The following is a 13,547-nucleotide window of genomic DNA, read 5'->3' as shown; positions in this document are numbered from 1 at the left end:
GGGGCTGGGGTCGGGATGGGCTGGGGTGTCGCGGTGCTCCCACCAGAGGGAGGGAGGGAGGGAGGGAGGGAGGGAGCTGCCCGTAAGGCTGGCCATGGTACAGGGGAGCAGTACTGGCCATGGGCTCCCTGGGTGCCCCACCGAGAGCCCTGCCCGCTTCCACACGCCCCCCCCCCCCCACTGGTAGCAGGATCCGAGGGATGGAGCTCAGCCTGTCACCTCACCATGCATCCCTCTGGGGAACAGGGGGGAAGGATGTGCCAAGCCAAATGTGGTTCTTGCATCCCCTTGAAGGATTCTCCGGGGGGAGCAGGGGTAGGATTAATCCCTCCTGGCTCCATCCATCACAATGGTGGTTTAGGACTGTATTGGGGATGCTGGGGGAACTAGGTGCCTGCATAAGCTCCAAAAGCAATCAGACATGTTCATGGAGTGAAAAAAATCCACAGACCATTAAGCAGAAACACTGTTCTCAAGCCCCTGAGCCACAAATCCCCAGTGACTGCCAGGGAAGTGCCCCCACACCTGCCCCAGGTGTCTGCTCTCCCCCTGGCACCGGGGCAGGCAGAGCCGCAGTCCAGAACAGGGCCACCAATTTCAGAGTTTTGGAGCCTGAATTTAAAAAAAAAATAAAAATAAAAATCATTGTCTTTACACCACAGGTGATGGATTAGAAGGTACTAAACTAGCCTTGGGTTTGCTCTGCGCTGTGACACCAGAGGGAGGAGATGAGCGTTGGCGAGGGATGGGAGACAGTGTGTCAGGCGAGCGGTGCCTGCGGTGGCCGAGTGCAGGCAGCAGCCGGGCGCTGGGTGTGCGGGGACCCTGCCCGCACACAAACACGGGGCTGGGAGTCCCTGGGCCATGCTGGCCCCTGCTCCTGCAAGCGCTCTCATGAACCCATAGGGCTTTTCCTCCACCCTCAGACACATCCCAGTCTAGATGCCAGCGTCTGCATGTGCATTTACAACCATCTATTCCTGTGCCACCAGTTTGAAGGGCTCTTCCGCCTTTGCAGTTTGCTCCCGACGCACAGACAGGCAGCAGACACACCGCTCCGCTGCTGTTTCCCTGGGCTCTGCTTCCCAGAAAATCAGCCCCCCTGTCCTCCCCTCCCCCCCGCTCTGAAATGGTGCCAGCTCGAGCTAATCTCCCCCAAACACAAATGATAAGAACTGTTGGCCATGGAGGAAACACGGGTGTGAACTGTCCCCTGCCTGCCTGCGCCAGCTCTCGAATGTACTGGAAGCACCGCAGCCCTCCTCACCTTCCTCACCCTCTCTGTCTTCCTCACCACCTTCATCTTCCTTGCCTTCCTCACCATCGTTTGAGGCACGCGGGGCTCGCCACGGGCTGCGGCAGCGCTGCATCCCTGCCTTCCCCAGCTGTGAGCTCCTGCTGCTGCTGGCCGGTGCTTGCATCAGTGCCCGGCGCTGATCCCCGTCGCTCTGCCGAGTGTCCCCCCGCACAGGAGTCAGGGTCACCTGGCCCCCCACAGCACTGGGGCCGGCACAGCACGTGCACAGGAGAGAGGGCTGCCGCAGGGGAGCTCCAGCATCTGTACACAAAGGGATGTGACTGCAGGTTGGGGAGCAGGGGGTGAAGAGGGCACACGCTTTGGGGTACACCGTTTTGGGGTGCACTGAGGGAATGAGAGCAGTAGGTGCAGTGGGGCAGTGTGGATGAGTGGCTGTGTGTATAGGGGCCATGCTGGATGGCAGGGTGTGTATAGGGGCAGCGTGTGTGTGCAGGGATGGTGTGTGCACAGGCGCTGCATTGGATGGCAGCGCGTGTGCCGGGGCAGTTCACGTGTGTGCGTGGAGGCTGTGTTGGGTGGGTCACGTATGTACAGGTGCCTGCAGGGCAGCGTGTGGGTGTCGGGCAGGCTCAGTCTGTGGGGCACAGGCTCCCACCGTGCTATTGAAGTTACAACCCCCCCCCACTGCCGTCACCTCCATCCTGCCCGCTTCTCCCTGTCAGAACACATCCAGGCTGTGCCAGAGCTGCCCGTGCCAGGGGGTCCTCAGCCAGTACCCCGCTCCAAGCCCTGAACCCAGCCTGTGCTGAGGGGGACGGACTCCTCCACCCGTGCCAGTGCAGACCCTAAGCCTAAGCTTAAACCTAAGCCTAACACTGCAGTCAGCCCGTGCCAGAGGGGACGGACCACCCAGCCCGCGCTGATGCGAGCCCTGACCCTGATCCTGACCCGAAACCCAGCCGGTGCCGTGGGGCAGAGCTCCCACGGCCGGGATCGGTGCCGGTGCCGCGGGGAGGAGCGGGGCGCGGCGCTGGGCGAGGGGGGAGGCGGGCGGTGGCCCCCCCTTGGCCGGGGTCCAGCGCCGGCGGGGCCGGGGCCGGGCGCGGGGCGGGCCGGGGGGCGGGCGGTGTCCCGGCACCGCATATAAGGGCGGCGGCGGCCAGCGGGGGTACCCGTGCTGGGGGCTGCCAACGCGGAGCTGACACCATGGTGCTGTCCGGCAACGACAAGTCCAACGTGAAGGGCGTCTTCAGCAAAATCGGCGGCCATGCCGAGGAGTATGGCGCCGAGACCCTGGAGAGGTACGTGTCCGTCCCCTCTCCCGTCTGCCCCCGACTCCCTCCCATCTGCCCCCAACCTCTCCCCATCCACAACTGTCCCTGTCCTTTGTGACCCTGTCTCATCCATCCCCATCTATTGCTGACCCCCTCTGTCCCCCAGGATGTTCTGCACCTACCCCCAGACCAAGACCTACTTCCCCCACTTCGACCTGCAACATGGCTCTGCTCAGGTCAAGGCGCACGGCAAGAAGGTGGCGGGCGCGCTGATCGAGGCTGCCAACCACATCGATGACATCGCGGGTGCCCTCTCCAAGCTCAGCGACCTCCACGCCCAGAAGCTCCGCGTGGACCCCGTTAACTTCAAAGTGAGCGTCTGGGAAGGGGTGACCAGCCCGGCTCCCCTCCTGTACCCCCCCTGGCCACCCCCTTGCTCACCATCTCCTTTTGCCTTTCAGCTGCTGGGCCAGTGCTTCCTGGTGGTGGTGGCCATCCACCATCCCTCTGTCCTGACCCCGGAGGTCCACGCTTCCCTGGACAAGTTCCTGTGTGCCGTGGGCAACGTGCTGACTGCCAAGTACCGTTAAGACGGCACCATGGCTAGCGCTGGACTCAACCCAGTGCCAGCCCTCCCACAGCGAGCAGCCAAATGATCTGAAATAAAATCTGTTGCATTTGTGCTCCAGCTCTGGTGTCCTGCTCTGGTTGCTGCCCGCTGGGAGGGAGCGGGAGGGATTTGCTCTGGGGATCTGAACTGGGAGTCCCCCCCTGCCAGGTGGGCACGCGGGGGAAACGGGCTCTGGTTTTGCTCTCTCCGAGAGAGGCAACACTTGGGCGGTGGTGGCCGGCCGGCAGACGCTGCTCTGCCAGCCGTGGGGCTCTGGGAGCAAGCAGAGCATTTCCAGGCAGCAGTGGAGGGGAAAGACTCACAGCGAGCGGCCGGAGTCTGGCCCTTGGGAGCTCCCTGCAGCCCCGGGCTGACCTGGCCTTCCCAGCAGAGCACCACACTGGGATCCCCTCTTGCCCCACCAGCCCCTTGCCCCCATTCCGACCAAACTGTCGGAGATTGTCTCCTCCTGGACGTGCTTGCAGGAGACAGTGGGGTACAGGGGCTTCTGTTGCCTGTGACCCTCTGTGTGGTGGCACAGCCAGGAGACCCCAAGGACCTCCAGGCGCAAGGGCGTCTTTCTGCGTGTCCCCAGCACGCAGGGCTGTGCGGCATCGAAGGACTCCTGCTGGGGTATCACTTTGGAGGGGTTCTGGGGGGCCGGCAGGCTGGTGGAGATAGCAGGCATTGTGGACTGCAAGGGGCTCAGCCGCAAATCGTGTTCTTTGGGCCCTGAAGCGCAGCGGGGTAGGGGGTGTGAAGGCAGGAAAACGAGCGCAGGCAGCAAAGCAGCAGTGTCTGCACAGCCCCAGCCCTTATCGCAGCCCGCAGCGGGGCAGCTGGGGTGGGGGGCTGTGGACAGCTGATAAAGGAGAGCTGGGCTCTCCTCCAGCTGTGGGTGTGGTGGGAGATGGGGCAGCAGATAGTCCCAGGGGCTACAACCTGCCAGGTGCTGACTAAGGCTGCCCCGTCCCTGCCAGGGCTGGGAGGTGCTTGGTTCTGGGGTGAGGGTCCAAGAAAGCCCCGGGGCAGCTGGTGCAGCAGAGCCAGAGCATGGAGCCAAGCCAAGGTTGCCATGGGCCACTTTGCTCCCTGGCACTTGTAAGGATGGACACTTGTCCTAGCCCCATGGCCTCCAGTCCCCATCAGTGAACATATCAGAGGCAGGAGAGACCCTAAGTGACTCCGGAGAGAGAGGGACACCCTCCAGCCCCCAGGGTTTCTCCTGCAAAGCACCACAGGCATCATGACCCCAGATGCCCACCACACATGGGTACGGTGAGGAGGGGAAGAGAAAGCTGGTCAGGGCATCGCTGACCAACCTGATCTACCTTTGCATGGAGCAGGGTGTTGGGGCAGGTTGCACCCTTCCAGCTGCCATCACCCAGAGGTAGCTGTGGGCACAGCTCTGCTGCACAGAGAGCCTCTGCTCCCTGGGGAGTCGGGGGGAGAAGGGGCATGGTGAGGGGGTCAGGGCACACAGGTGTGCAAGGTGGTGTGGATTAGCGTGTAAAGCACTGGGAAGAGCCAGCATCAAATCCAGCATGGACTAGGAATGCTCCAGACCTGACCACAGAGGACCCTTGCGGGGTCCTTATGCACATGGTGTGTGCATCAGAGGCGAGGCGTAAGAGCAATGCAGGGGACACTACATGCGTGGAGGGGAAGGGCTTGGCAATTGTCCTCACTGTCCCCATTTTTGCTTCCAACCGCTCCCATGCCGTGCTGTGTCCTTAGGCAGGACACGTGTGGCAGTGGGCAGTGTCCTGGCTCTGCAGCGCTTTCCCAGGGCTCTGCCTGGCCGAAGAGCTGCCGCGCTCCAAAGAGCCGGGATGAGTTCTAGCCCAGCCATTTGTCCCTGCTGCCACAAGATGGGGACCTCAAGCCGTGGTGCTTTATCGGGGTCAGGCAGAGGGTGCAGAGGGCCAAGCCTTGCTCCTGCCTGCAACGCTGAGCTGGAGCCTCCAGGCAGGGAGAAGCAGGCTGCCAGGATGGGCTTCCAGCCAGCCCCAGTTCCCCAGCATACTGGGGACACTGGTGCCAGCTCAGAGGGGTGCAGGAACTCCCCCCAGCAGCCCATTTCCAGTGCTGGGTGCCCCAGCAGATAAGCACCCCATGCCTCCATGGCAGGTAAGCCCCAGGCTGCCTTCACTGGGCATCCCTTGGTGGCCGTGGCTTTGTGTGCCCCAGGACACAGCCTGCCCCACGGGCCAGACACGCTGGCAGCAGCTTTCTACAGCTTGGCTCTCCCTGAATTAACATACCTGCCCAGCTGCCCGGGACCTGCAGGCAGCGCAGCGGCAGTGCTCTGGAGCGGGGCAGGTCAGATATTTCCCCCACCGCCTGCCCGGCTTGGTTTTGCAGCTTGTATTGCTGCAGCCCTGGTGCTGATGAGCTGGAAGCAATCTCTGCGTTGCCACAGCAGCGACAGCCCGAAATGGCACCAGGCGACGTGGAGGAGGTGGACTTGGGGGGCAAAGCCCCCTGACTCAGGCCATGGCAGCACTCAGGAGGCAGAGTCACAGGTGAAGAAGGAAGATGAAAATCTTCAGGTGAGAAAAAAGCCTGTCCTGATGTCTCCGCTATCTGGAGACCTTTCTCACTACTCATCAACATTTATTCTTGATGGACAAAGCATCGATGGTTCAAAGATATCCACAGAACAACACACTATTTTGTTGTATGATAGTCACCAAGGCAGGTGGGATCTCAGAGCTCGTTTTTATTGAAAGAGGAACTAAAATGACATCAGGAAACAAGCTTGATGGTTGTGACTTACCTGATCGCAACACTTTTACCAGTCTCTCGAGGGGCTGCAAACAGCGTTGTCCAGGTTGCTTGGATAGTACTCTTATTAGCGTCTGATAAATAGTCATGGCCCTAGAAAGTGCATCCTGGAAAGGGACACAGAAGCACATACTTCTGGAGGAGGTCAGGCATCCTAGGGGAGTTTACCAGGAGCTTCCCATTCAAAAATTAGCAGAGAAGCAGTGGGAAGATACAGAATTAATTTCTTATTGGAAGTTGATCTTAGGACACCAGTTGAGAGATTCTCTCGCCGGAGAGATGAGGGAAAACATCATGTGTTTTACAAACTGCTCTTCTGTTTGTAGATCCCGTATTGGTATTCAATATGCCAATAGCATAACTCATGATCGGTGCAACCTATAGATCTTCCGCTGAAAATTTGCTGCGTAAGCAGTTTGTTTGCCTTGTGGGATGGTTACTCTTTCCTAATTGTCAGATTTTTCCATACTGAACTGATCTCTCCATTTCGTCTACTTTATTTTGAATTTTAAGCCGGTGCTTTGGGGCGCTCGCAGCCCCTCCAGCTCGGGCACATCTGAGAATTTAATAAGCGCATTCTGCATTACAACACATAAGTTATTGATGAAGGAACAGTGAACAATAATGTTGAACCAAGGACTGGAATCTGTCACAGAAGGAAAATAGACTCATCTGAAATGATTCATTCTTGGCAATGGCCATGGTTATTACTCATCTCTCTCTTCGATTAAATGTCTCACTGTCTTTTTTGTGATTTGAAGTTGACTGGTTTATGGTTCCTTAGTTTCCTCCTTTTACCCTGCTAATGGTAAGAGACCTTATTGTCTCATTTCTGTGACCTCATCACCCGACGCCGCTTCTCAAAGGTACTGGCTGTGTGCAGATGGCTCCCATCAGTTGCTGAGGTAAGGGGCGTTTCTTCAGGCAAACAGTCTGAAAATACCGGAATGATTGAAATATACTTCAATCCACACTTTTTAGGATCCTCCCACGTTCTCCGCTGGCTGTTTTGCCAGTGGGAAAAGGCAAAGTGGTTGTAGAAGAGAGAAGCACCTCATCCCAATCCTATCATCGTCAGAGCCACCTGGGCTGCCCAGCCCCAGCACACAGCTGTGAAGATTTGTTCTTTAACGCACAACAGAAATACCAGCCATAGAGAAGATGTTTCTAGATGAAACTTCCCTCGCAAAACAATTCACGGCCCTAATAACCCTGGAATAAGGGATTGCCCTGCCAGCGAAACAGTTCTATGAGCGTCTTACAGTCCTTCTCGATGTGTACCAGCATCCAGCTGAAAAACTGAAAACATCCAGGGCCTGCCCCCGGGGAAAAGGAGCCAGCCCCGAAAGATGTTTCTTTCCTGAAACCTGCCTCATGGCCGCATTCACAGCACTACTGACACTGGGGCTGCAGGCCAGTTTGGCACCCAAAAACTCCGAGGTGCGACTCAGCATCTCTCTGGCCGTCAACCGGCTTCGAGCTTCAACACTGAGAACGCCCAGGCCCTGTTTGCAGGCGAAAGGAGCCAGCCCCGAAAGGTGTGTCTTTCCTGAAACCTGCCTCGTGGCCACATTCACAGCCCTGATAAGTATGGGGCCGCAGGCTACTCCAGGCACCTAAACAGTCCGAAGAGTGGCTCACCCTCTGTCTCGGGTCTACCAGAATCCAGCCGAAAAACTGGAAACATTGAGCCCCTGCTCCCAGGCCAAAGGTGCCAGCCCCAAAAGGGCTGCCTGGCCTCAAACCTCCCTCAGCGGCCCTGGCACAGCCCCACTCCCACTGGGGCTGTGGGCTCGCCTGGCTGCTGAAAGCGATAGCCATAAAGCAGAATTTTCCACTTTACAGGGACAGAAATGCGTTTGGATTAGTGCTTAGACACTGTTTAATTTAGGGTGAAATGCTCTACTTGCTTTGCTGGTGGCTGTCTCCTTGAAGAAGAGCTGAAAGACTGATAAAAAGGTGGCGGGGGGGGGGGGGGGGTGTGTGCTACCACCTACCCAATTAAAGGATTATGCAAATTACACCCACCCCCCCCAAAGAGCATGTGTGCTAATTTAAAGATGCTTAAGCAATAGTAGATGATGCAGTAATTAATAACCAATTAGCATAAATTTAGGCGGGTTTTTCTAATCCTGTAACAAGATAAATATGTGCTAGATGCTGTGTGTAAGGTGCTGGCTTTGTGGAATTACCACCTAGCACCCATCTCTGCGCAGACTTGAAATGAATAAAATACCTCTGCTCTGTGTGTATATTGGTGTACTGCACACCGGGTAAATGATCCCACTTTTGGGACAACAAAAGGGTGTGAGCATCGCTTTACCGTCCCTCTCGACCAGCGTCCAGCCTCTAAACTCAAAACTGTAGGGTTGGGGTTAGGAGTAGTGTTAGGGTTAGGAGTTAAGGTTAGGGTTCAGGTTTGGTTAGGGTTAGTTTAGGGGTTAGGGTTAGGCTTAGGGTTAGTAGGGTTTGGGTTAGGTTTAGGGTTTGGGTTAGTGTTAGAATCCATTAGGGTTATTGTTAGGGCTAGTGTTTAGGGTTAGCGTTAGGGTTAGATTAGGTTTATGGTTAGGGATAGGATTAGGGTTAGAGGTTATGGTTAGGGTTCGGTTTAAGTTAGGGTTAGGAGTTAAGGGTAGGGTTAGGGTTTAGGGTTAGTGTTTGGCTTATGGTTAGGGGTTAGGGATAGGGTTTGGGTTAGCATTAATGTTAGGGTTAGGGGGTTAGGGTTAGACTTAGGGTTAGGTTTAGGGTTAGGGTTACAGTTAGGGTTGGGGTAAGGGTTAGGGTTATATTAGGTTTAGGGTTAGGCTTAGGGTTAGGGTAAGTTTTAGGGTTGGGTTAAGGCAAGGGTTAGGGTCAGCCTTCACTAAAACACCAATTTTGATGAAGGACTTTAAATATTTTCTCTCTTTCCTTTCCTAGAAGCAGAGACTGCTCCCAGCAGAGCGGCCACAGCAAGCTGACCTATTTGCTGATCCCCCTCAAAGCTGACCCAGGTTTCATTCTGTGAGTCCCCATGACCAAAAAGGCATTAAGCATCACAAATCCCCCGTCCTTGGGGGTGTTCACAACAGAATCCAGGTCCTAGATTTTATATCTGGGAAGAGAAGGAGCGGATCTGTGGTAACATGATGTTGGCCACTGATGCCTTCTTAGGTGATAAGCCATTCATCAATTAAACGGCAGAAACTTTCCACACCTACTTTGCACTGGTTTTCTACCTTATTTCTGTGGCTGACCATGTCTTTTTTGATAATTAGATCTAGCCAGGATTTTGCTGCAACTGTACCACTAGCAACCCTTTTCAATAAGACTACAATATTTTTCAGTCAGGCCTGCTTGACATTGTCCACTGGGGATTGATCAGATTTTTACTGCAGAGATGGAAATAGAATAGAAATGTAAAAATTTCCTTCCTACTGGTAGCCCTGTCTTCCTACCACACATCAACCACCTGAGAAGTTCTGAATTTGCTTGGGGATGGTGAAACTGAGAACACAGGACATGCTCTGCTGGTAACATCATTGGTTCCTCTCTCCCAGTGTTGTTTTCAGCAACAGGAGATGCCATCTGAGGAGAGCACATGAGCCTAACCATTTTTGACTCTGCTCCTCCAGCAGTAATAGCAATTTCAGAGGGTACAGTCCTGCCTGTTGCCTTCAGCATCTGTCTGTTGACCTGCTGCTCATGAATTTGCTATACCTTTTATAAACCTGCTGATCCTATTTGTTTCCACAACCTCCTGTGGCAGCAAGTTCCAGAAGTTCATTCTCCCCCCGCCCTGTAAAAAGTCCTTTTTATCCATTTTAAACCAATCTACCAGACTCATCAATGGCCTCTAATTCTAGTCACGCAGAATCTGATGAGCACCAGGTCCACATGCACTTTATGATTTTGTAGAGTTGGCCCTTTCTGCTTTCCCTTCTCCAGGGAAAAATCCAGGCCTTCCTAGGACCTCCTCATACTGCAGCGCCCATCCCCTTGATCATCTCAGTTGCTCTGCTCAGGACTCTAAGTCCACTGTGTCCCTTGATCAGAGACCAGAACTGCACAGATGTGGGTCCACAAGGCTCTTACACAGCAGGCAAAAGATGCCCTCGTTCTTGTTTTGAGAGCCCAAGCCCTTCCTGATAACATCACCACAATTTTCTGGCTTTTTTTTTGCTGCACATTGACGCTACAATTTTGGTGAACCATAAATGAGGACTCATCTTTTTCCTGAGCTGTAATAGCTGGTTTAATTTCAACCTCCTCTGGTTTAGATCATATTTCCTTATCTGTGTCACCTTATTTATCTACACTGAAACAACTGACCTCCTATTTTCCTGTTTGTGAATAACACTGAAAGCTGCATATAGCAAAGCTCCACGGACTACATCAAATAGCCTCTCCTGCAGTAATGGAGCATCATTTGATGTTTCTGTCAAAAGCTAACGCGTGCAACTCTAACAGCAGATTTGTGGTCCATGTTTCTGGGACACAGTTCTTCAGTATCCTCTTCCTTTCCAGCTCTCCTGTCACAGTGACTCCAAGTAGGCAATGAGCTGCTAGGTAGACAACTCAACGAGGATCTAACTGGAGATGGTTAAAACATAGAGTTTTCCAGTCAGCACTGCTTTTTTACTCCTTGTACCAGGACCAGACAGAGATATGGGAGCAGGCTGTGCCAGCTCTGTGCTCTCCAGAGACCTTTGCACATGGCCAGGAGGATCCCAGCTATGGATTTATGGAAAGCAATACAGCAAAATGTGCGTTGCAGCTGCTCAGCCAGAAAGCTTTTATTCCTCCTTCAGTGGTTGAGCAGCTGAATGCCTTTATTAATAGTAGAAGTATATTTATCAAAATTCATGGGTCAGCATTGTTAAAGCTCCATAGATCCAATTTGGACAGGTCACCATTATTTATTTTTCCAGATCGTAGCTTCAAACCAACAGGGATATTTTCAGTATACAGCCCAGATTTCTCCCCAGGCCTGTAGGAAACACAGTCTCCAGAACAGGGTCTTCTGCTCGTGTCTGACTTCCTGAGGAGGGGCTGTGCTTGAGGACTCACGGACCAAAGACCAAAGAGCAAGAAGCAGATGTGGTGAGCCCTAACCATCACACAGGCACCTGCACCATATTCAAAGTGTGTCCCTAAGCCAGACAGAACCCCTGGCCCCAGCATAACCATGCTCCCTCAGATTTAAGCAGACAGAAGCTCACCAGGGATTTTCTAAACCTTGCAATTTTTGTTGCCACCACAAGAGGATGTAGTTATCACTGCAGCTGGATCTTCTGCCTGGCTGCAGGTCATGGTGATCCATGGGTGGCTACATGTGTCCACCTACGGCACTGCCTGTGGAAATGGAGGAAGCTTCAGCTCCAGCTCTAGCTCTGCAGCAAAAAGGAGACCCTCCTTGGCTCGAACTCACCCCTTCTTCTGAGATTGCAAGGCTACTTAGCCAAAGGGGAAAGGAGCAACCCACAGAGTCGTGTCCTCATGTGTTTGGAGCAGCTGTCAGTCCGGAGGTGACGTGTCCTACAGCATCCACCACCCCAAACAGTTACAGTGAACATGGGAATGCTTTTCTTGGGGAACAGGAGCAAGTCTAAGGGACCCGAGCTGTGAGAAGACAGGTATGGTAACACATTGCGAGTCTGATCCTGTATTGCGTTAGGGGAGTTTGATTTATGCTCAGATCTCTCAGATCTTTGACTTTGAATCTCATTTTTTGTCCTTTAAGAGGAAAATAACTATAAGTAGAGAGAGTGTTGCAGGAAAGTCATTCATAAGGATTGATTGATGACGAGCTGATACCTTTAAAGTGGAGTTGAAGGCTAAATTAACGTAGAATGAGAATAGAAGGCTTTGTTTGTTCTTTCAGAAGAAAAATTTTTGAGCAACAGCAAAATCAATTGGGAGAATTCAAAGCTGATGTGGAAGAGGCTTGCCGTTCCTTAGGGAAGACATTGTAAAATTACTTTATATCCCAAAGAAGCAGAAAAAACAAGAGGGAAAGAGTCTAATACTTAACTGGAGTGTGATTACCAAAAGGATATTAGGAATAATAAGTAGGTTATGAAAAATGGAGAGGAGGACTAGCCATTAAAGAAGGCTTTGATTGATGTTCACAATATGCGTGAGTGAAATAAGAACAGATAAATATCCCATCAAGTTGTGGGTCAAGATCTCAAAGCTTTGAGCCTGAGCATGAGCTTTGTTGTAAGTCATGAGCTGTGTTACAGCAGCATCATGTGGTGCTGGGACCATGTGATTTAGACTGAAGAAAACATGGATTAGTGGAAGAATTGTAAGATAGAACTCAAAAAAATAGGGAGATGATAACAGGACTGTTGAAGGGGAATTATTGGGCTGGAGGGAAATTACTGATGGAATCTGACCTTGGACCTGGCCTTGGAATTTTTATTAATGGCCAAAATATTTAAAAAAAAAAAAAAAAAGATGTGGGTACTGTTACAATAGCAGAGGATCAGGATGTTACAGGATGCTTGCATGGCCTCAAGGATCAACATAGCAGAAAGGGGATGATATCCTCATGCCCAGCAAAAAGATGTGGAGGAAGCTGGTGCTGTCTTCGGGCAGGACACATTCCAGGAGAGCTCTGAACATCCAAGGGTAGTATTACACAGGGACGAATGGAAATGAACAGGCACTGAACAAATCTAGGCTGGGAACTAGAAGAATGGTCCCTTCCAATCCCATGTTTTATGTGCTCAAGCTTCTGGGCTGACTTCAGGGAAGTTTTCTCTTAAATTAGATGAGGGCATTGCTAGCTATTGATTGCATAAGCTGCTCTGACTGGGCTTTCGGTGATGTCAGAGCCCCTAGAAATGACTGGCTCTTCCCCAGGGGATTTTCTTCCCATACTTAATAAATTCGCCACAAGTGTATCAGGCCTGTGAGAGCAAGAAACAAAGATTTTGAACTCCTGAAGTAGTAAGGCCATCTTCAGGGAGATTGTGGTTGACTGAAAGCAGGTCTGAAGACCTCAACCAAGCTGACCCATAAGCAAGTGGTGGGATTTTTGCCTGAGCGAGGACTCCGAGACTGTGTCCAGACTGCGTTATTCTCCTGGAGAACACAAACACATCAGAAGGTATCCCAAAGAAAAGGCATGTAAGAGGAAAGACCCTTGACTCTCTTGGAGACAATCAGAAAATCAGAGAATGAGTTGACCTATGGAAGCCACATCTCCCGCGAGTCCTATGAACACGGCAGATACGTGAGAGCTGAGAAGGCAATCAGGCTTTCCAGGGATGAGAATAAACCCCCTTCAGATTGACAGGCTGAGCTTCCCCAACGGTTTCAGTTCTGAGCTAGGGAGCGGTGGGCAGCTACTGTCTGTTTACAGCTGCCGCATGTTAATGTTTGTGATTTCAGGTTAAACTCATCTTAATTCCCATCTCGCTTTCTCTTCGTGTCACTGAGAAGCAAACCCACGAGGCTACCGTCTCCCGTGGCAGCAGCCTGGTTCCAGCACCCCTGCCCCCCCTCCCTTTTCCCCAGGGCACCCTCCCAAGGGTCCAGGGTGCTCCTGGGATTTTGAGCCCCCTCCCCCCAAATCACTCTCCTGGGGCTCTCAGGGACCCCTTGGGGTATCGGGTGCCAGAGG

General features: G+C 53.0%; 1 protein-coding gene across 2 annotated transcripts; it reads left to right on the top strand.

Annotated features, from left to right (window-relative positions):
- The first annotated feature begins 2,401 nt into the window (after positions 1-2,401).
- LOC129213103 (hemoglobin subunit alpha-A) lies at positions 2,402-3,220 on the top strand. Of its 2 annotated transcripts, XM_054842552.1 has the most exons (3): positions 2,402-2,559; positions 2,699-2,903; positions 2,994-3,220. In XM_054842552.1, the coding sequence occupies exons 1-3, from the start codon at positions 2,465-2,467 to the stop codon at positions 3,120-3,122; spliced, it is 429 nt and encodes a 142-aa protein (XP_054698527.1). In that variant the 5' UTR covers positions 2,402-2,464; the 3' UTR covers positions 3,123-3,220. The 2 variants fall into 2 exon arrangements, with proteins under 2 accessions (XP_054698527.1, XP_054698526.1); XM_054842551.1 differs by having other exon boundaries at positions 2,699-3,220.
- Positions 3,221-13,547: the final 10,327 nt, after the last annotated feature.

This window comes from Grus americana, chromosome 15 (assembly GCF_028858705.1).
Source record: "Grus americana isolate bGruAme1 chromosome 15, bGruAme1.mat, whole genome shotgun sequence".
Lineage (NCBI taxonomy): Eukaryota > Metazoa > Chordata > Aves > Gruiformes > Gruidae > Grus > Grus americana.
The sequence above is the reverse complement of the archived record's forward strand: the minus strand, read 5'-3'. Positions and strand labels throughout refer to the sequence as shown.

Bases quoted from the DNA above. Each gene is read 5' to 3' on its own strand.
- LOC129213103 (XM_054842551.1), top strand. From the start codon at position 2,465: ATGGTGCTGTCCGGCAACGACAAGTCCAACGTGAAGGGCGTCTTCAGC. The intron at 2,560-2,698 runs GTACGTGTCCGT...TCTGTCCCCCAG, and splicing joins GGCGCCGAGACCCTGGAGAG to GATGTTCTGCACCTACCCCC.